Source organism: Mesocricetus auratus, unplaced genomic scaffold, assembly GCF_017639785.1.
Source record: "Mesocricetus auratus isolate SY011 unplaced genomic scaffold, BCM_Maur_2.0 Super-Scaffold_100019, whole genome shotgun sequence".
Lineage (NCBI taxonomy): Eukaryota > Metazoa > Chordata > Mammalia > Rodentia > Cricetidae > Mesocricetus > Mesocricetus auratus.
This window is the reverse complement of record NW_024429200.1, coordinates 3,509,204-3,530,541: the sequence shown is the minus strand read 5'-3', so window position 1 is coordinate 3,530,541 and position 21,338 is coordinate 3,509,204. Positions and strand designations below refer to the sequence as shown.

Here is a 21,338-nt window from a genome sequence, read left to right as displayed (position 1 = left end):
CACGTCCCGGCCCCCCCCCCGCTCCTTCCCTAGACTACCATCTACCCTCTCTCCCTCAGCTCTCCTCCATCTTCATCCAGAAAGGGCAGCTTGAATCTTTCTGCTAACAGGGAGTACCTGGCCCTCAATGTTTACGTGGCCCTCTGCTACTACAAATTGGATTACTATGATGTGTCCCAAGAAGTCCTGGCTGTTTACCTTCAGCAAATTCCTGATAGTACCATCGCACTCAACCTTAAGGCTTGCAATCACTTTCGCCTTTACAACGGCAAAGCAGCTGAGGTAGACATGTACACGTGTTTCTAATTAGTTCTGTTCTAATGGGAGTTACTTTGTAACAGTTCCCAAATTAGCCATAAACTCTGGGGCCCATGACTCGGTAGTAGTGTTTTTTAACTTTAATTATGCCCAAGCCAAAGCTGCTACTGGCAACACCAGTGAGGGGGAAGAGGTGAGTCCATGCGTTTGTTCTCTCTTTGAAATTGTCCGGGTGGCGCATACCTTTAATCAGAAGACAGAGGGAGGTGAGTGACTGTAAGTTTGGGGCCAGCCTGGTCTATGGAGTGAGTTCCAGGACATGCAGGGCTACACAGAAAAACCCGGTCTCAACAAAAAACAAAAACAAAAAATGATGACACTTAATTAAGGTGCCTGCTTGTAAAGGCATTTGAATGATCATATCTAAAGGCATCCTTAACTTCTTTTCACTAAGATAAAAGGATAAAGGACTATTATAGGTTGATTTACTAGGGACTGGTACCCCATTGCTGTAAACGCAGCCAGCACTTAGTAGCACAGGATTCTAAACTACATATAGCAAGACCCAGCCTCAAAAAACCAAAACAGTCCATAGAAATGGCTTAGTGGGTTAAGGAACTAGCTTTGCAAGCCTGGTGACCCAAGTGCATCTCTAAGACCCACATAAAAAAGCTGGCTGTGGTAGCATTCTTGTAGAGGGGAGGCAGAAACAGAACGACCTGGAAGCTTGTGGGCCAGCTAGCCTGGAGTATGCAGCACTTGGAGCAGCAAAATGAACAGCCCTATTTCAGCAAGGTGGAGGCAAGAATCAACTTCTGAAAGTTGTTCTCTGTGTGTCATCGCATTACACACCTACCATATATTCCTATGTGCACACGCACACACGCATGCACACACGCATGCACACACGCATGCACGTGCACACAGAGTAAATGAATAATTTTAATTTGTTTCACTATGGTTTACATTAAAAAGTATGTTATGGCTCAACCATTAAGAGCACTTACTGCTTTTACAGAAGGCCAGGGTTTAGTTCCCAGAACCCATATGGTGGCTTACAATTGCCTGTAATCCAAATTCCAGGAGAGCTGACATCTTCTTCTGTCTTCTGTGGTGTGCAAAAACTCAAGCAGGCTCATGTGCATACGCAAAATTAATAAATCTTTAAAATCACAGTGTCAATCAACAGACAGATTTTACAGTAATGTTCTCCTTTTTTTTTTTTTTTTTTTTTTTGGTTTTTCGAGACAGGGTTTCTCTGTATTGTCTTGGAATCTGTCCTGGAACTCGCTTTGTATACCAGGCTGGCCTCGAACTCACAGAGATCCACCCGTCTCTGCCTCCCGAGTGCTGGGATTAAAGGCGAGGGCCACCAACGCCCGGCTAGTAATGTTCTCCTTTAACTTCAGTTTTGCTATTAAATATAAGGCTATCATATCAGCAGCCTGGTCTAGTTGATAATATCTGTTTTTATTGTTTACCCGGCCTCATGTCAGCTCCCTTTCTTTTCTCTCATAGGTTTTCCTCTTGATCCAAAGTGAGAAGCTGAAAAATGATTACATCTACCTCAGTTGGTTAGCTCGCTGCTGTAAGTTTTCTTTCTCAACATTACAAGGATCCCTTTTTTTTCTGTTATGTAATGTTTGGAAATCCCATTAAGCATTTTCTCGCCATCCTTGTGTCTGTAGAATGAGTAGACACTGAAATTACGGGTTATCTATGCTCCTCAGTAAGAGCTGCCATGTGAATTCGATTCCACCTGACACACCACTGCTACTGCTGCAGGATGTCAGGTTCCTTTGGCTTTAGGAAAGCTTTTGGACTCTGTTCAGTGCCATTAGAGACATGGTGCTGTCACACAGGTTTTAGCTTTTCATTTTTCAAGCCGGAAAAGTAGCAACATGTCAAAATGTAGTTTTTGTCCCTCGTATCTTTTCCTCTTCTCAGATTTTTGCATATAGTCACTATACATAGTGTCAGGTTCCATCAAGACAATCTCAAGTATATCATACTCTGACTGTATCCACCTACAAATCCTCCCATAGTTTCCTCCTCCCCATCTCCCTATGGAGAAAGGGTCCTGTGGATCTGTATAAAACCTAAGATTCACAAACAAGAAAAGACATTTGTCTGAGTTTTCATATGTTAATAAGATACTCTCAAGTTGTACATATTTTCTAAAACATTATATAATTTCATTGTTCTTTATATCCAGTGTGCTGTGCTCTCTCTGTCTCTCTGTCTCCTCTCTCTCTCCTCTCTCTCCTCCCTCTCTCCTCTCTCTCTCCTCCCTCTCTCCTCTCTCCTCTCTTCTCTCTCTCCTCTCTCCTCTTTCTCCCTCACTCTGTCTCCCCCCTTATCTGTTGGTGGGCACCTGGGCTATTTCCCGAGCATGACTGTTATGAATAGTGCAGAGATAACACGGAGTCAGGTGTCTGTGGTGTGAAGACCTGGTGTCAGTGTAGCTGCTTCAGGCAGTCTTCTCTGTTGTGTTGTGGTGCTAGGGATGAAGTGTAGCTGCTTCAGGCAGTCTTCTCTGTTGTGTTGTGGTGCTAGGGATGAAGTGTAGCTGCTTCAGGCAGTCTTCTCTGTTGTTTTGTGGTGCTAGGGAGCAAGCCCGGGCCTCGTGTGTGGCAGGCCAGTGCTGCACCCCTCTAACCCAACCCCACTCTTGTAAGATTTTGAGGAACTTAGAGAACTGACTTTTGTACCATTGGACTAATTGAATCCCCACCAACGGCGTTTTATCCCTTTCTCTCCAGTCTCTGTACTTGATTTACTTGGTGGCCATTCTGACTGGAAGAGGTGGAATCTCATGTGGTTTTCATTTTCACTGCTCTGACTGCTAAGGTTGCTGGGCATTTTTCACATGCTTATTGGCGATTATACTTTGTATTTTCAGAACTGCTAATTTTCTTAGCTCATTTGTTGCTTGTTGTTTACATATCCTAGACAGTAATCCTCCATCAGATACATAGCTTAAAGATAGTTTTGCCCTTTTGGTAGAATGCTTCTTCATTCAGATGTGTCTTAGGCCACACAGAAGCTTGTTAACTCGTGGAATCCCATTTGTTAAGTCTTGGCCTCGGTTATTAAGCTGTTCGATGCTTTTAAGAAAGGCCTTGCCTATGCCTCTATCTTGTGGCATTTTCCCTGTGATTTCCTCTAACAGTTTTAGAGTTTCAACCCTTAAGGTCTCTGATCCCTATTTTAAGTAGAGTGAGAGATAGGTGTGGACTGAAGTATCATCCTGCCAGGTCCCACAGCTGTTTAGTCCCAAATAAACACACAGAGGCTTATATCAATTATAAGCTGGCCTATGGCTCAGGCCTATTGACTAGCTCTGTCTTAATTACTAACCCATTTCTATTAATCTATGTATCTCCACATGGTCTTGGCTTACTGGTGATGCCTGAGTCTCTTGCTTTCTCTGCAGCTACATGGTGTCTGTCTGGTGATTCACTGTCTGTTCCTCTTCTCAGAATTCTCCCAGTCCAGTAGCCTCACCTATACTTCCTGACTGCCTACATCCTGCCCGTCCATTGGCCGAAACAGCTTTGTTCATCAACCAATAAGAGAAACATATATTCACAGCATACAGGAGGACAACCCCCATCAGATAGGGATCTGATTTCATTCTTCTGTATGTGGATGTCCACTTGTCCAGCACCATTTGTTGAAAAGGCTATATCTTCCCCAATTTGTTTTGAAACCCTTGTCAAACTCAGGTGGCCATACTGTATAGATTTAATTGTGGTTCCTTTTTTCTGTTCTATTGAGTTATATGTCTGCTTTTGTGCCTACACCTCTTTTGTTTTCATGTGAATTTTAGCATTTTTTCTGTTATTGTGAGGAATGTCATTCAAATTTTTTATGGCAAATACGTTGAAATTGTATATTGCTTTCGGTAATATAGCCATTTTTATTTTGCTGACTTAATATCTTAGGGGCGCTTTCATTTTTCTAGTGTCTTTATTTCTTTAGTGTTTAAATTTTCATTGTGTGGGTCTCTTCCTTCCTTGGTTAGGTTTATTTCCAGTTGCTGTTGTGTTGTATTTAAAACTATTGTAAGTGGATTGTTTCCCTGATTTCTTTCTTGGCAGGTTTGCTATTGGTATATATAGAAAAGCTACTGTTTTTTCCATGTATACTGGTACATTGTAGAAAGGGTTCATCAGTTTTGAAAGTTTTCTTGTAGAATTTTTAGGGTTTCCAATGTGTAAGATCATAGCATCTGTGAGTAGGGATAATTTGACTTCTTTCTTATTACTATTGTTTTATTTGTTTCTCTTGTCTTATTGCTCTAGCAATTATTCAAGGACTATGTTGAATAAGAGTAGAAAACATTTTAAAATATGAGAATATTTTAAAGGGTGGAGAAAATGGACACCTTTGTATCATTCCTGGTTTTGAGTGGCAAGTCTGAGTATTCCCCATTTAGTATAATTTTTGCTATAGGTTTTCTTTTTTGCTTATTTACCATTCTGCTGTGGTTTGTCCTTTCCTGTGCCTTCATGGATGTGTTTGTCTCTTTTCTATTTGTGTGATTCCTTCCATCCTCTTTTATAGTTTTGTGTTAGTGAACATAATTTCTTTTTAGTTTATATTTATAATGGCAAGTTTCTTTCTTCAGTTATGAAGCATAACTTTGCTGAAAATAATAATCTGGGTTGGCGATTACTGTCTATAAGAATTTGAAATATATCATTCCATGAATTCCTGACTTTTAGAATTTCGGTGGCAAAATTTACTCTTGTTTGATGGAGTTGTCTTTACATATGACTTCATACTTCTCCCATGAAGTTTCTAATGTTCTTTTGGGCCGTGTGTGTTTAGTATTTAACTATGGCATAGGAGGATCTCTTCTGGAACTATCTTCTTGGCCACTATACCTGGATGGACATCTCTTTCCCTAGATTTTCACATTTTTCCTGCTTTGATCTATTTGAATATATGTCTGTGCCATTGTCTTCATTGTTTCTGTTACATTTCCATGAATCATATATATTTAATCTTTTAATCATGTCCCATATATCTCATTTCTTCATCTTCCATTAGTACTTTATTTTTATTGTTATATGACTGCTCTGATTCATGGTATTAATCATTTTTCTCTAAAGGAACAAAACTGAGAGAATGTGTACACACACACCCACACTTAATGAACACACATATATATATATATAATTTGCTATACTGGCTTACAGACTAGGGTCCAGATAGTCCAACAATGGCTATCTCATGATGGAAAGGCTGAGACTCTGATAGCTATTCAGTCCCCGAGGCTGGATATTTTACCAATCTCCAGTCTGTCACTGGAGTCCTAGAGGATTCCTGGAGAGCTGCTGAGCTTCAGTCTATGCTGGAATCCCAAAGAGGTTAGTTCTAGGATAGGCAAAAGGCTGACTGCATCAGCCAAAGTGTAGAGGCACTTGTCAGAGAGCGTGAGGGCAAGCAGGTAAGAAACAAAAGCTTCCTTTTCCCAAGGGTTTCTGTATAGGCTGCTACCCTAAGGTGTGGCTCACATTTAGGGTGGGTCTTCTGGCCTCAAATAAGCAATTAAGGAAACCCCTGACGGTCATGTCCAGAATCTTGGGTTTTAGTTGATTCCAGATGCAGTCAACTTGATAACCAAGAACAGCCATCACATCCATGTGCTTTCCCCCAGTCCTGATACTGTCTTCCACTTGCTCCATTCCACTGAATTTGTCACCTACAAAATTTCAAGTTAAGTTTTCCAGTATTTCTTCCCATGAATTCATCTTTCATATCTTGTTTTGACTTTTAAATTTGATGTCATTTTAACAATTTCGGTCTTTTTAAAAATCTTTTTTCTTGCTGGGTGTTGGTGGCCCACATCCTTAATCCAAGCACTCGGGAGACAGAGGCAGGTGGATGTCTGTGAATTTGAAGCCAGCCTGGTCTATTGAGTTCCAGGACAGGCTCCAAAGCAATACAGAGAAACCCTGTCTCGAAAAAGCAAAAAAACAAAAAACAAAAACAAAACACCTTTTTTCTTTTATGTGCATGGGTGTGTACACTAAATGTTTGTGGAGGACAGAAGAGAGCATTGGATTCCCTGGAACTGAGTTATAGACAGCTATGGAGCTCCTTGTGGGTTCAGGAATGGAACCTGAGTCCTTTGAAGAGCAGCCAGTGCTCTTAACCACTGTGCTAGCAATGATTTCAATGAATGTTCTCACATTCATTCTTTGGAATTTTTTATCCCAGATTTCATCTAACTTATTTTCCTCTCACCAGATTTCATTACTGTGAAATTATTAATTTTTAAGAGTAGTTATATTGTCTTGATTTTTCAAGATTTTTATGTTTTTCCATTGGGACTTGTTTTTTTAATTTTTTTACGCGTTGTTTTTCAAGACAGAGCCCCACCACATGGCTCTGGCTGTCATGTAACTCACTATATGGACCAAGCTGTCCTCAAATCCATAGAGATCCATCTGCCTCTACCTCCCAAGTGCTGGACTAAAGGTGTGTGTTACCACACCTGCCTTTGCATTGGGACTTGCACATCTGTGATTATGTTTTTGGTTGGATTTTGTTTTTCAATCACTGTATTCTTTCAATGAGACTATTTTCAGTGTCAATGTTGTTTCTTCCTTTCTGATCCTAGAGTGTAGCTCAGCAGCTAAAACATCAGTCCACGTGCTCAGAGCACCAGGCCCATTATGCAGCTCTGCTCTGAGAGTAGACTAATTGAAGAAACACCTCTAACCAACAGATGTGCCTACCATGAAAATGCAGCAACAGTCAATTAAAAGCAACTGCCGCTTCGATTCCAGTAGTTTTAGGGGAATAAAGGAACAAGAGTAGTACATTGTGTGCTATGATATTAGTTATTAATGGTAAGGATAGACGGGAAATAAACTGCATAAGACTGGTAATTAGTTTGAGCAACAGAAAAAAATGTAAGGGAGAAAAGTAAATAGAAAAGAGAGAAGCTGAGTCATCTCCAGCTGAAGGGAGAATGACATTATACCAGATAACCTAAACAATACTAGCATTCAGGGGGCTGAGACCAGGAGAACAAAATTATAGGTCTACTTATATTCTTTGAGAGTGCCAATTTAAACAACAACAACAACAACAACAACAACAAAACCAAACCAAAAAAAACAGCACCACTTGAGGGGGAATCAGAAAATTCAGAAGTTCAAAAGTTCAAGGTCATCCTTGGCCACATGGTGATGAGTTTTGGATACATGAGGAGTTTGTGGTCAGCCTGGGATATAGCAGCCCTTGTCTAAAAAATAAACTAAATAAAACCAGATGGGACACAGATCTCTGTGAGTTCACAGCCATCCTGGGTTACATATTGAGTTCTAGGCCATCTAGGGCTACAGAGTGAAATCTTTTTTTTTTTTTTTTTTGGTTTTTCGAGACAAGGTTTCTCTGTGGCTTTGGAGATTGTCCTGGAACTAGCTCTTGTAGACCAGGCTGGTCTCGAACTCACAGAGATCCTCCTGCCTCTGCCTCTCGAGTGCTGGGATTAAAGGCATGTGCCACCAACGCCCTGCAATCTTTTTTTTTTAATAGCTAATCTGGGCTAGAGAGATGGTTTGGTAGTCAAGGGTGCTCACTGCTCTCCCAGAGGACTTGACTGGATCCCAGCATCTACATCAGACAGTTCACAAGGGGCTTATAACTCCAGTTCTGTGAATACAACATAAATCTTTAAAATAAAAATAAAAACCAACCAAAATTTATTTTAAAAAAACACAAGAAATAAAGACAACAGGACACAACAGAGGTGGTCCACTGAGTTAAAATGAAGCATTAGTTAGGGGAAGCGTAGAAGTGAAGGGAGGAGAGCTCAGTGGGAGTCCGGAGTCTGCATATGGGGCCTTATCTGGGTACAAGTGCCAGACCCGTATCTGTATAGTCCCTTGCATAGCCATTGTCGCCATTCAGTCGGATTTAAAATGTGCACCAGGGGCCACTGACATGGCTCAGTGGTAAATGCTTGTCTCCTGGAACCACATAAAGATGGAAGAAGAGAACTGACAGATTTGTCTTCTGACCAACATACAGGTACCCTGTACATGCCCCTCAGTCCCAAACACAAGCATCACACACATGATAATAAGCACCTTAAAACTATACTTAAAACGCCAGGTCGTGGTGGCACACACCTTTAATCCCAGCACTTGGCAGTCAGAGGCAGGCGGATCTCTGTGAGTTCGAGACCAGGATGGTCTACAAGAGCTAGTTTCTGGACAACCTCCAATGCTACACAGGGAAACCCTGTCTTGAAAAACCAAACAAAAAACAACAAGCAAAAAAACTATACTTAAAATGTTCAGTAATTTTTTGTAGTCACATGAAATTTTTAGCAATTAGATACTCTTTTTGTTGGTGGTACAAAGTCTCACTCTATATCCCAGGCTGGCCTTGAACTTCCTAATCCCTTGGAAGCTGGAATTACAAGCATAAACTACCACACCTGGCTAGCAATCTGATTCTATGACGGTGAAATTGTGAGCAGGATTGAATGAATAATGACTATACTCTTTAGCAAAGTAAAAACTTCTAGAAATCAACTCAGTCTAAAAGATAATTTTGTAAGTCTTAAATAATTTAAGTTTGATGTAATTCTGGTAAGGAGCCTATTACATGGCAACAATCACCATTTTGTATTTGGGTGTATAAATCCAAGTCCACAGAATGGCACCATAAAGGAGTTCTTTCTTAAACATTTAAAAAGCTTAAATCTGGGGGTTGAAGTGATGGTTAAGAGTGAGTGTTGTTATTGCAGAAGAACAGAACTCAAGTCCCAGCACCCAGTCAGCTAACAACATTCTGTTACTCCAGCTCCAGGGAATCCAGTGCCCTCTTCTGGCCTCCAAGGGTATACGTACACACACACACACACACACACACACACACACACACACACACACAAATTAATTTAAAAATGGTGGCACACTCCTATAATTTCATCACTTGAGAGGTTCGAGGCTGGAGGCTTGTGTTGAACTACAGCTTAGGTAATATCTTGAGACACTGTCATAAGTAAACAATAAATAATATAATTGTTTCCTTTTGTAGATATCATGAATAAAAAACCAAGACTAGCTTGGGAACTTTATCTCAAGATGGAAACTTCCGGCGAGTCCTTCAGCCTCTTACAGCTCATTGCTAATGACTGTTACAAGGTGAGTTTGGATGACAGGAAAGGGAAAACAGGATCAGCGTCACATTTCATCGGCTAAATATTAATCCTAGACATTTGACTAGCTATTGGTGAGAAGATTGCCACCCCTGCCTTTTTGTGGGGGTTTGAGACATAGTTTCTCTGTGTAACAACCCTGGCTGTCCTGGAACTCACTCTGTAGACCAGGCTGGCCTCGAACTCACAGAGATCTGCCTGCCTCTGCCTCCAGAGTGCTGAGATCAAAGGTGTGTGCCACCAACACCCAGCTAGATTGTCACCCTTTTTACTAACTATATGAACTCAGGGATAGGTTAGTATTTCAGAATCTCATCTACATATAAACAATGATTTAGAAATAGGCTTCTGATTTCTAAGGCCATGAAATCTCAGCTGCAATCTAGAAATATTCAGCAGACGACAGAAATTTGATTCTGAAACTTGAGAAACGTCATCTGGAAACAGATTAGGAAATACCATCAACATTTAAGTATTGATTAGCTGGGTGTGGTGGAGCATGCCTCTGATCTCAGAACTTGGAAAGCAGAGGCAGGAGGATCACTACAAGTTTGGAGCCAGCTTGGGCCATGTAGTGATTTCAAAACCAACCACATCTACATAGAAAGATCCTGTTTCCTAGAAAAAGAAAAATGAAGCCCTCAGAAACTGAGGTTAAGGGCTGGCAAGATGACTTAGGGAATAATGACACCTGCCACCAAGACTCCTGATGATGTGAGTTCAGTCCCTGAAACCCACAAGGTAGAAGGAGAGAACCAATTCCTGAGAGTTGTCCTCTGACTTTCATAAGAACACTGTGGTGCCGGGCGTTGGTGGTGCATGCATTTAATCCCAGCACTCGAGAGGCAGAGGCAGGAGGATCTCTGTGAGTTCGAGACCACCCTGGTCTACAAGAGCTAGTTCCAGGACAGCCTCCAAAGCCACAGAGAAACCCTGTCATGAAAAAACCAAAAAAAAAAAAAAAAAAAAGAACACTGTGGCACACAGACAGACAGACAGACACACACACTTTTCCTGCTTTCTCAGTCTCCCTCCCTCCCTCCCTCTCTCCCTCCCTCCCTTCCCCCTCCCTCCCTTCCTCTCCCATAGTTGTGAAGCTGTGAATATAGGTACATGGTGGAGTGTTTGCCTACCATGCTCAAGACTCTGAGTTCAACTTACAGTGCCACAACAAATAAATGTATTGATCTCAATTCTACAGATGAGTATTTTCATACTCCTTATGGGGAGGGTATCATCAATCTCAATATCCAAGGCTAATTTTGGGGATCTCTACTTTTGCAGGGTGATTATAGTGAAAACAAATTGATACCCAAATTGATAAGGAATATCATTATGCTGAGTAAAGAAACCAGGTTTTTTGTTTTTTTTTGTTTGTTTGTTTTTGTTTTTCGAGACAGGGTTTCTCTGTATTGCTTTGGAGCCTGTCCTGGAAGTCGCTCTGTAGACCAGGCTGGTCTTGAACTCACAGAGATCCTCCTGCCTCTGCCTCCCAAGGTGTGCGCCACCAATGGCCAGCCAAGAAAACAGTTTTCTTTTTTATGACTTATATAAAAAACATCCTTGAGCTGAAGCAGTGGTGGCACACACCTTTAATCCCAGCACTCTGGAGGCCGAGGCAGGTGGATTTCTGAAAGTTTGAGGCCAGCCTGGTCTACAAAACTAGTTCCAGGACAGCCTGTTACACAGAGAAACCCTGTCTCAAAAAATAAAACAAAAACATCCTTGCAATGATAACATTATCAAAGACAATATTACCAAGAAAAGATGGGTGGGTATTAGGATGCTGAGTATTCAGGGAAGGGCTTGAAGTCCCATGAGAGAGGGAAAAGGGAAATCTCTGGCTGTGGAGGAATCTGGATCTTGGTAGTGGAGTGACTTAGCATTCTACTCAGGATTGCCATCTCAACAAGGCCGATGTAAACTTCCTGATTTTAATATTTTTTTTACTATAGTTATAGAAGCTATAACCATTGGAAGAAATTGTGAGAGGTACAGGAGACATCATCCTGTCTTTGCAACTTCCTATAGATCTGTAATTATTTAAAAATAAAACTGGGAGCTGGCTGGTGGTGGCACATGCCTTTAATCCCAGCACTCAGGAGGCAAAGGCAGGCGGATCTCTGTGAGTTCGAGGCCAGCCTGGTCTACAGAGAGAGTTCCAGGTCAGACTTAAAAGCTACATATAAAGATAAAACTGGGGGTGCTGCTGGCTAGAGATGGCTCAGCAGTTAATGGCACTTGATGTTCTTCCAGAGGAGCCGCATCTGATTTTTAGCAACCACATTTATAACTTCAGTCTCAGGATTTGATACCTCCTTCTGACATTCATGGACATCAGGCATCCACAGAGATGTGCTGTGGTCTGGTCTGTATTAGCCCTACACAGCAGGGCCCATCTGTTCCACACTGATGTCTTTAGGGGTGCGATCAGGTCCAGTTGAATGATCCCAGGTCTGACCCTGAATGGGCGAGTATGGATGAGGTAAGGCCTAACTATCCAACAGCCCTAAGGATGAGACAGAGACATCTGGTCATATCAGGAAGGCTCCCAGTAAATAAGAATTATCATCTTAAGTAACCATCCAAAAGTGGGGGGGTAATGGCAGAAGACATCTATTATCACCTATAAAGGGCCAATAGGAAATATTTCCTTTAATCCTAGAGACACTCCTAAGTAGCACGTATTCAAGTCCTTAACCCCCCCCCCCACACACAAGCATGTCTCACTAACCCTCAGGGTGGGTGTAGACTCACCCTGGCCCAAGTCTTTTATTATACAGAATAGGAGCCATTCGCCACCGAGGCCAGGCATCTGTCGTAATCAGTAGATACCTAAACGACAATAGAAGTTCTGAGTTCTTAGAACTTGTGGCTGGGTAGAACGTATTTCCAAAATGTTATGTGGCCCCGACAGAGATGAATGTGGACAAAACACCTCTAGACATTAAATCAATAACTTGGCCAATGGGACCCTTCTGTGGACAAGACACCTGCTGCTAAACCTGACAGCCTGAGTGTGGTCCCTGAAATCCACATGGCGGAAGGACAGAACCTGACCTCCCCATGTTTGCCCTGACAATGAAATAAAAACACAAAAAGAAAAAACCTTAAACAAAAAACTAATTAGTGCTATATATAATAATATAGATGAATGTTAAAACTTGGACTCAAACTCAAGACACAATAAAAACGTATTTCATATAGATAAAATTCTGAGAGGCAAAACTTGTTGATCACATCATTTAAAAGCAAAGAGGGGCAGCGAGATGTCTCCGCAGGTAAAGGTACTTGCCTCTAAGCGCAGCAAACCTTAGTTTGGTCCCTGGAACCCAAATGGAAGGACAGAACCGAATACCACAAGTTTTCCTCTGACCTCCGCACATGCCACAGCACACATTACTCCCCCCAACACAAAATGTAAAAGTAACTTAAAAAGATGTAGAGGTAGAAGATAAAAGCATAAAGAAAGTAAGTATTGAGCACAGATGTGGGAATAACAGTTGGTGCCGGACGAGGAAGAAGCAGGGTCACTGGGAAGTAATATATACGCTAAGGGTCTTGCTTCTGACATCATGTGAACCTGGGCAGCTGATCCTCTTGTATTCATCCACGGGAAAGCTGTACATGTTTCACACACTGCTCTACATGTATGTTACGTTACATATTTGGAAGAAATGTGACGACAGATAGGTTAACCCTGAGAAGAGGAACACTTACTTTGTGAGATAGGAAGAAAGAACGGGACAAGGGAAGGGTATTATCTGTGCTTTCTCTGCAGTATAAAGCTGAGAATGCAGTGTAGATTTAAGGAACTGGCCAATGGCTGAGAGGTAGACAGGAAGAGTAACCACATCAGAGAGTGAAGAGGATCACCCTGCAGTCAGGAGCCGTCACAGCCATCTCGGGTGTGCTCAGCACGTGTTGTGAGGCCCAGGGAATGTGTCCTGTCGCTGGGACATATCTGCCGAAACGACGTAGGAGATTTTGTGCTTAGAATTGTCACTGCCTGGGCATTCTAAGCATTTAGGATAATTGGGAAAAGATGACCAGGTTGGGGTAATGTATTGAGGAGACTTGAAAAATACCTTCAGTTTCTCACAAGAGGGGAATAGAATTAGAAGAAATAAGAAATGTCTTGATGGCAGCATAATTCACCAGTATGTAGACAAAATGTTCTATCACATAAAGTAAGGGTGTATGGCTTGAAAGGATCCTATTCACTTAAACTGTGGTTCTGTGGTTCTGATTTTGGCTAGGAATTGAAATGGACCTAAGTTACTACCTCAAAATATTTTTCGTGCATTTGTTTCATCCTGTTCTGTATATTTCATTCCATTCTGTCTCTTGACTAAATGTCAATGCTACCATCATGCTTTCTTTTGTGCAGATGGGCCAGTTCTACTATTCATCCAAAGCTTTTGATGTCCTAGAGAGGCTGGATCCCAATCCTGAATACTGGGAAGGCAAAAGGGGTGCCTGTGTGGGCATTTTCCAGATGATTTTAGCTGGGAGAGAACCCAAGTAAGTAAACAAAAGGACAGAGCCTCCCCCTCCACCCGTGAGAGGATGCCTGTGGTAACTGTAAAGATAGAAACATTGAGATGTTACTATTTTCTGAAACATTGAGATATTTTCTGGAAGATCATTTCTTCCGGAAATGTCTTATTTATCTTATTTTATGAACTCAAATGACTATTAGTCCTACTGATAAGGGTTGTCCTTCTGTATACATGTTTCTCTTATTGGTTAATGAATAAAACACTGTTTGGCCAATGAGGCAGGAAGATAGGCAGGTCTAGGAGACAAGGAGAATTCTGGGAAAAGTAGGCAGAGAAAGCCAGCCAGAAGGAGTTGCCATGCTGCTGAAGGAGTAGCAACATGCTAAGGCATTGCTGGGTAAGCCACAACCTCGTGGCAATACATAGACTGATAGAAATGGGTTGATGGTTGAGACAGAGCTAGTGAATGGGAAGCCCTAGTCATCGGCCAACAGTTTAATAACTAGTATAGTGTCCATGTGCTTGTTTGGGGTTCAAGGGCCACGGGACCAGGTGGGTCAGAATCTTCAGCAACATCATACATGCTCTGGACACTAAGCATATAAAAGCCTCCAAATCAAGGGCAGAGTGTACATCTGGTTCTGATGAACAGCCAATTCCATAAACAAATGCTATTTGCATTTCTGATAAGCTGTCTAATTTAAGCCTCAAAGTAACAGGAATACAGTAGCCATGGTTGATAATTCTTTTTTGCTTCTGCCTTTTCATATTACAGGAAATGCTGAGGTATTTGATTATGTAAAACTAAGAGGCTTATAGGTCTATGTGAATAAAAATTAAAATACTTAAAAATGAATTCCTAGCCAGGTGTTGGTGGCGCACGCCTTTAATCCCAGCACTCGGCAGGCAGAGGCAGGTGGATCTCTGTGAGTTCAAGGCCAACGTGGTCTACAGAGCCGATTCCAGGACAGCCTCCAAAACAATACAGAGAAACCCTGTCTCGAAAAAACCAAAAAAAAAAAAAAAAAAAAAAAAAGAATTCCTAATACTTGGGGTCCTGAAGCAGAATTGTGAGCTCAAGTCCAGAAAGGCCAGCCTTGGCTAAAATTCATTCATTAATTTAGTATAAAAACTCTATGTAATATATTTATTGCTTAATACATAGGGGTAAAAAAATATAACAATTTTGCAAGCAAATTATCAGAATTTACCTCCTGCCTTGTGTCTGTCTACAATGCCAAATAAAAGCACTTAGTCAGGTGCAGGAGGTTCCTCAGAGAAAAAGGAATAGAATACAAAACTATAAGGGGGTGGACCCGCGGGCAGTTGCCAGAGTTCTGATGAGACTGCAGGGAAGCTTCAGCCCACTGCAACTAAAATCCAGGCCTTAATTATAATGAATGTGAATTTGGGGCTAGAGATGGCTCAGGGTTAAGAACACTGCTGCTCAGTCATGAGGCCTGGAGTTTGAATCCCAGCATACATGTCAGGTGGCTACCAAACACCTTTAACTTCAGCTCCCAGGGATCTGACACCTCTTCTGTCCTCCTCGGGCACCTGCATACACGCGCAAATACACAAATTGAGTTTTCAAGTTAAAACATTTTTTAATTCAAATGTAAATGATGGGTATTCACCAAATTTTAGCCCTTAGCACTATTCTCATCTATATTCTTAGTACATTTCAACCCTTTTAAAGAAGCCACCCATTGCTGTGGCTTAGAAAACTAGCAACTTTGTAACTGGCTTATGCTCACTGGGTGACTCATGAGTCTCATTGGATACAGTACAGCAGTGTGAGATTGGTGGTTTCCTTCCCTATTGAGACAGTGTGCTCTCTCAAACCCCTTCCTCAGAGAGACCCTCTGAGAAGTGCTGCACTTGCTCAGAAGCACAGGAAACACCCAAGTGGAGTATATCATCAGGGTCATGAAAAAGTGGGCCAAGGAGAACAGAGTGCCTATATAAACAGCTCTCTCAAGGGTGATGGTACCTGTGGGAAGATGGAGGAATGACAGGAGAGAAATGTAATGCATGCTCACAGAAATATCCCTGAGACAATTCTAGCTGCTTTCCCAAAGTTAAGTGCTTCCAAGGATGTTTGCACATAGGTTGGCAAAGAACAAGGATGGGTCAGGCTGGGAGAGAACTGAGGTCTGGATGACCAGGGATTCTCAGCATGAGGTGGGTGAGGCATCTGTGACCTCACAATTGAACCCTGCCCTAGTAATGCCAGGGTCTTACCTGAGGACAAGCCAGAGTCCAGAAGGAGGGCTTGATTCACAGCAAGTGCATGTGACTGGGTAAGTTTGGGCTGTTTTCTGGGATGGACACTACCTGAAATTAATCATGTGAGTGACTCACTCGGTTTGAGGCACTTCTTTATTGAGATCTTAAATGGGGACAATGAAACATATTTAAAATGACCCAACAAAGTGAGGTATTTGAAATGTCCCAGCCTGAGGACAGCTCATCCTAAGAAGAGCTAGAAACAGCAGGAGTCAGAAGTCTCATACGAGTGGGACTGGCCCTTGAAGACCACATGGAGGGAAACCCCTCCACTCACAGAGAGAGAGGCCTCGGGATGAAGCCACACAGGTGGATCTGCACCAGGACTCCAGCCTCTGACCTAGGTGATAAGGACGGAGGGTTCCTGTTTGTATGCCCACATTAGACAATCACATGCAGGTTGTTCAGGGAGTGTGGGCAAAGCATCCCTGGCACTGATATCTGTTCTTCCCTGATAATTCTGGTCCCTGGTGGTAACGATGTTTTCATTTATACTAAGATAGACATAGACAGCTGCCATAATTTGGGATCAGAATCCAATGTCACTGTCACAGGAAGCACCGTGGCAGTACTCTCCTTCTAATTCTGTGTTTATACATGGTTTCACTTGGATGTGTTTAGAGGAATGTTTAGGCTCTGTGGAGGGAGAAATATACACAGGATTCCTGGGAGGAGGGCATAATTTAACCTCACTGTGCTATACTGGGTGCAGGGTGATAAAGGATATGAGGCACAATGTGGTTCTTTAACAGGACCTGTGCTATAGCTGTAGAAAAAGCTGCAGTAAGTATCTGTAAGATGTGTGACAAAGAACTAGTGTAACAAGGACTCAGGAAGACAACACCCACAACTCACTGGAGAAAGAGGCCATGGGATGTTCACACCCAGCCTGTATCACATGAGAAGACTTCAGGCTCCAGCCTGGTGCAGAATAAACTCTGCCAATGGGACCAAGCCAGGGACAACCATCAGCTAAGGCAGCCCACAGTGTCAGGACAGGTAGGGAGTGTGTCAAAATCATTACTGCAGGGGTCTGAAGGGACTTTCCTTCTAGACAGCATGATCCTGATCTTTTGTAACTATCGGTTGGGGCCAGCATGGCTGAAGTCAGGGACACAATAAGAAACACAACTACAGCCATCTCCCTAACCTATCTACATTTACATTTAAATTATTTGTAAAATTTAATGAAGAGAGGCCTCTGAAGAGAGTGTCAACTCAGTGCATAGTCTATGATGTAAGGCTTGAGCCTCCAGAATGTTAAAGATAATTACTGGCACCACCCACCTGTTTGTGGCATCCCCACAGGGAGCACATGCTTCACAGGTAGGGGTGCTTCTCATGGGCTTCTCTAGACATGAACCTTCCTGGCAATCATCTTTACATTCGGCTCATAGGCCCTTCCCAGAATGGCCACAGACACTGATGCCATACTCTATCCGTTTTATTTTCAAACTTAAGCTTTTACTGAGGAGACCTGAGTTAATATATTTGTGGTTTAATCTGTATGTATGTCTGAGTGGATTTTGTCAAATTTCTTCAACTAACCACAACCTGTATTTGTGAGAAAAGGTGACAGCTGCTGAGGCAGAGTCAGCACCTGCCTCGGGACTCCAGTTTCCAAATGACGACAGGAAGAAGCTCTGCTGCTATACAGATCTCCAGAGTGACATTCTCAGAAGTCATTGACTGTTTCATGGCAGGACCAGGTAAGGGAATTTCATGACATCTTGATTTCTGGGCAATCCTCCTGCAAGCTACATTTAATAGTGGTGATGGGAGAGGTTGCACCCCAACATTTTCCATCAGCTGGATACCCAAAATACTGCAGATAGCACACTTAAAATCTCTTGACAAGAGAAACTTATTAATAAACTGAGCAGCAGAAAGGAGACACCAAGAGGTGAATTGTGCACATTAGGGCAGAGTATGATCCTTCCCTCCTGAACATGCTGGTCCCAGGGGTGAAGTTCCCTGGAGGAGAAGGACTAGATGTGAGCTTCTAACCAAGAAATGATCTTAAGAGAAGCCTTCAGGGACTGCCCCTAGATACCAGCCCAAAAGACATCTGTGTGCATCGACAGCCTTTGAGTTTCACAGAGTGAGGCCTGACCTCTGTGACCTCACATGAGGGTCACTGTCATAGTTCCGGGTGTGACCCAGTTCAGAGGGCAGCAGACCCCATTACAGTGGACCAGGATTTAGCTCAGGAGAAGGTGAGCAGAGATCTATTTCAGGTAAGAGATTACAGAAAATTCTGTAGGTAAAGAAGTTATCTCAAACCAGTGTACTTGGCAGGGGGCTCTCTGGAAAGGGGTGCCAAAGGCAGATTCGGTGTTTGAGGGGTGTTTGATTGACACGGCGGATATGACCATAAGGATTACAAAAACAAGGATCAGAGAAATACCCTCACTGAACATGGCCATGTAGGACATTCAGAGAGAGGTTGCCATCCCCACACAGCAAAGAGATGTTTTGATGATCTGTAGAGACTTGTATGTCTTAGCAAGGCATCCTCTAGATGATGGGAGGACTAACCTCTGCTGTTTCTTGTTACTGTGATATTCCATCAAGGCTTCAGACCACAGAAAGGAAATATACCATGGTGTCTTGTTGGGACTCTCCTATGTGTATCTCACAACCTAGAAGCAACAGACTTTCCACTTGAGCTCACAGACACCCCTCCACCATAGACAGTCAGCTGTGCAACAGGAAGGAGTTACACAAACAGCTTTCTCGCCTACATATTTCATCTTTGTATAACGTATAATTATTTCATGTGAACTGTGGGCTACTTGTGTCTGAGCCTGTGCATGTTTCCCCGAGGACAGGTCAGTGATGTTCTGAGAACATTTAAGATGCTACTTTTTTCCACTATCAAAGTCCACCTGAGTTTTCTTTTAATTTTTCAGAAATGCTGAAAATAGACCAAGATTTGGTCAAAGATTTGGGCAAGCATCGGCTGGAAAGGATCGACTACTTCCACCCTAATGATAAACAGGTACCCTGACCCTGAAATAGGCTGGACACCAAATCAGAAGATACGGGGAACCAAGGAATTCCCTTACCCTAAAAAAGCCGGGGCCCATTAGAGAGGAAATATGGGCCCGACCAATCAAATGAAGGAAGTAGGGGACAAACCAAGAAAATGAGTGTGCCCACGCCAATCCTGACCCTGAAAAAGCCCGGGCCCAAAGAAAGAAGAGATGTGGGCCTGGGCTAACACCTGACCCTTAAGAATCCTGAGGACAAGTATCCAGAGAATTCAGCCTGGGCCAATCAAAAAGAGAGGCCTGGGCCAGACCAAGAAAATGAGTGTGATCAGGCCAATCCTGACCTGAAAAAGCCCGGGCCCAAAGCAAGAAGAGACATGGGCCTGGGCTAACCCCTGACCCTAAAGGAGCCTGAGCACAATTATCCAGGGAATTTGGCCTGGGCCAGTCAAAAAAAGAGGCCTGGGCCAGACCAAGAAAAAGAGTGTGCCCAGGCCAATCCTGACCCTGAAAAAGCCCAGGCCCAAAGCAAGAAGAGATGTGGGCCTGGGCTAACCCCTGACCCTCAAGAAGCCTGAGCACAATTATCCAGAGAATTCGGCCTGGGCCAGTCAAAAAAAGAGGCCCGGGCCAGACCAAGAAATTGGGTGTGACCAGGCCAATCCTGACCCTGAAACAGCCCGGGCCCAAACACTAGAAGAGATGTGGGCCTGGGCTAACCCCTGACCCTAAAGGAGCCTGAGCACAATTTTCCAGAGAATTCTGCCTGGGACAATCAAAAAGAGAGGCCTGGGCCAGACCAAGAAAATGAGTGTGCCCAGGCCAATCCTGACCCTGAAACAGCCCGGGCCCAAACACAAGAAGAGATGTGGGCCTGGGCTAACCCCTGACCCTTAAGAAGCCTGAGCACAATTATCCAGAGTATTCGGCCTGGGCCAATCAAAAGAAAAAGGCCTGGGCCAGACCAAGAAAATGATTGTGCCCAGGCCAATCCTGACCCTGAAAAAGCCCGGGCCCAAAGCAAGAAGAGATGTGGGCCTGGGCCAATCCCTTACCCTAAAGGAGCCTGAGCACAATTATCCAGAGATGTTGGCCTGGGCCAGTCAAAAAAAGAGGCCTGGGCCAGACCAAGAAAACGAGTGTGCCCAGGCCAATCCTGACCCTGAAAAAGCCCGGGCCCAAAGCAAGAAGAGATGTGGGCCTGGGCTAACCCCTGACCCTAAAGGAGCCTGAGCACAATTATCCAGAGAAGTCGGCCTGGGCCAGTCAAAAAAAGAGGCCTGGGCCAGACCAAGAAAATGATTGTGCCCAGGCCAATCCTGACCCTGAAAAAGCCCGGGCCCAAAGCAAGAAGAGATGTGGGCCTGGGCTAACCCCTGACCCTAAAAAACCTGAGCCCAATTATCCAGAGTATTAGGCCTGGGCCAATCAAAAGAAAAAGGCCTGGGCCAGACCAAGAAAATGAGTGTGCCCAGGCCAATCCTGTCCCTGAAAAAGCCCGGGCCCAAAGCAAGAAGAGATGTGGGCCTGGGCTAACAGCTGACCCTAAAGGAGCCTGAGCAGAATTATCCAGAGAAGTTGGCCTGGGCCAGTCAAAAAAAGAGGCCTGGGCCAGACCAAGAAAATGAGTGTGCCCAGGCCAATCCTGACCCTGAAAAAGCCCGGGCCCAAAGCAAGAAGAGATGTGGGCCTGGGCTAATCCCTGACCCTAAAGGAACCTGAGCCCAATTATCCAGAGTATTAGGCCTGGGCCAATCAAAAGAAAAAGGCCTGGGCCAGACCAAGAAAATGAGTGTGCCCAGGCCAATCCTGTCCCTGAAAAAGCCCGGGCCCAAAGCAAGAAGAGATGTGGGCCTGTGCTAACCCCTGACTCTTAAGAAGCCTGAGCACAATTACCAGATAATTCTGCCTGGGCCAGTCAAAAAGAGAGGCCTGGGCCAGACCAAGAAAATGAGTGTGCCCAGGCAAATCCTGACCCTGAAAAAGCCCGGGCCCAAAGCAAGAAGAGATGTGGGCCTGGGCTAACACCTGACCCTTAAGAATCCTGAGGACAAGTATCCAGAGAATTCAGCCTGGGCCAATCAAAAAGAGAGGCCTGGGCCAGAC

At 43.5% G+C, this 21,338-nt stretch overlaps 1 protein-coding gene across 1 annotated transcript in view; it reads left to right on the top strand.

The window, feature by feature from the left end:
• Positions 1-19,273, top strand: part of Ttc26 (tetratricopeptide repeat domain 26) — a 31,068-nt gene extending 11,795 nt beyond the window's left edge. The window contains exons 6-12 of the mRNA XM_040728469.1: positions 60-304; positions 354-451; positions 1,777-1,846; positions 9,328-9,434; positions 13,839-13,972; positions 15,807-17,948; positions 19,152-19,273. Coding sequence (XP_040584403.1) covers positions 60-304; positions 354-451; positions 1,777-1,846; positions 9,328-9,434; positions 13,839-13,972; positions 15,807-15,819 — 667 coding nt within the window. The 3' untranslated portion in view covers positions 15,820-17,948; positions 19,152-19,273. The remainder of the gene's footprint in view (positions 1-59; positions 305-353; positions 452-1,776; positions 1,847-9,327; positions 9,435-13,838; positions 13,973-15,806; positions 17,949-19,151) is intronic.
• The last annotated feature ends 2,065 nt before the right edge of the window (positions 19,274-21,338 follow it).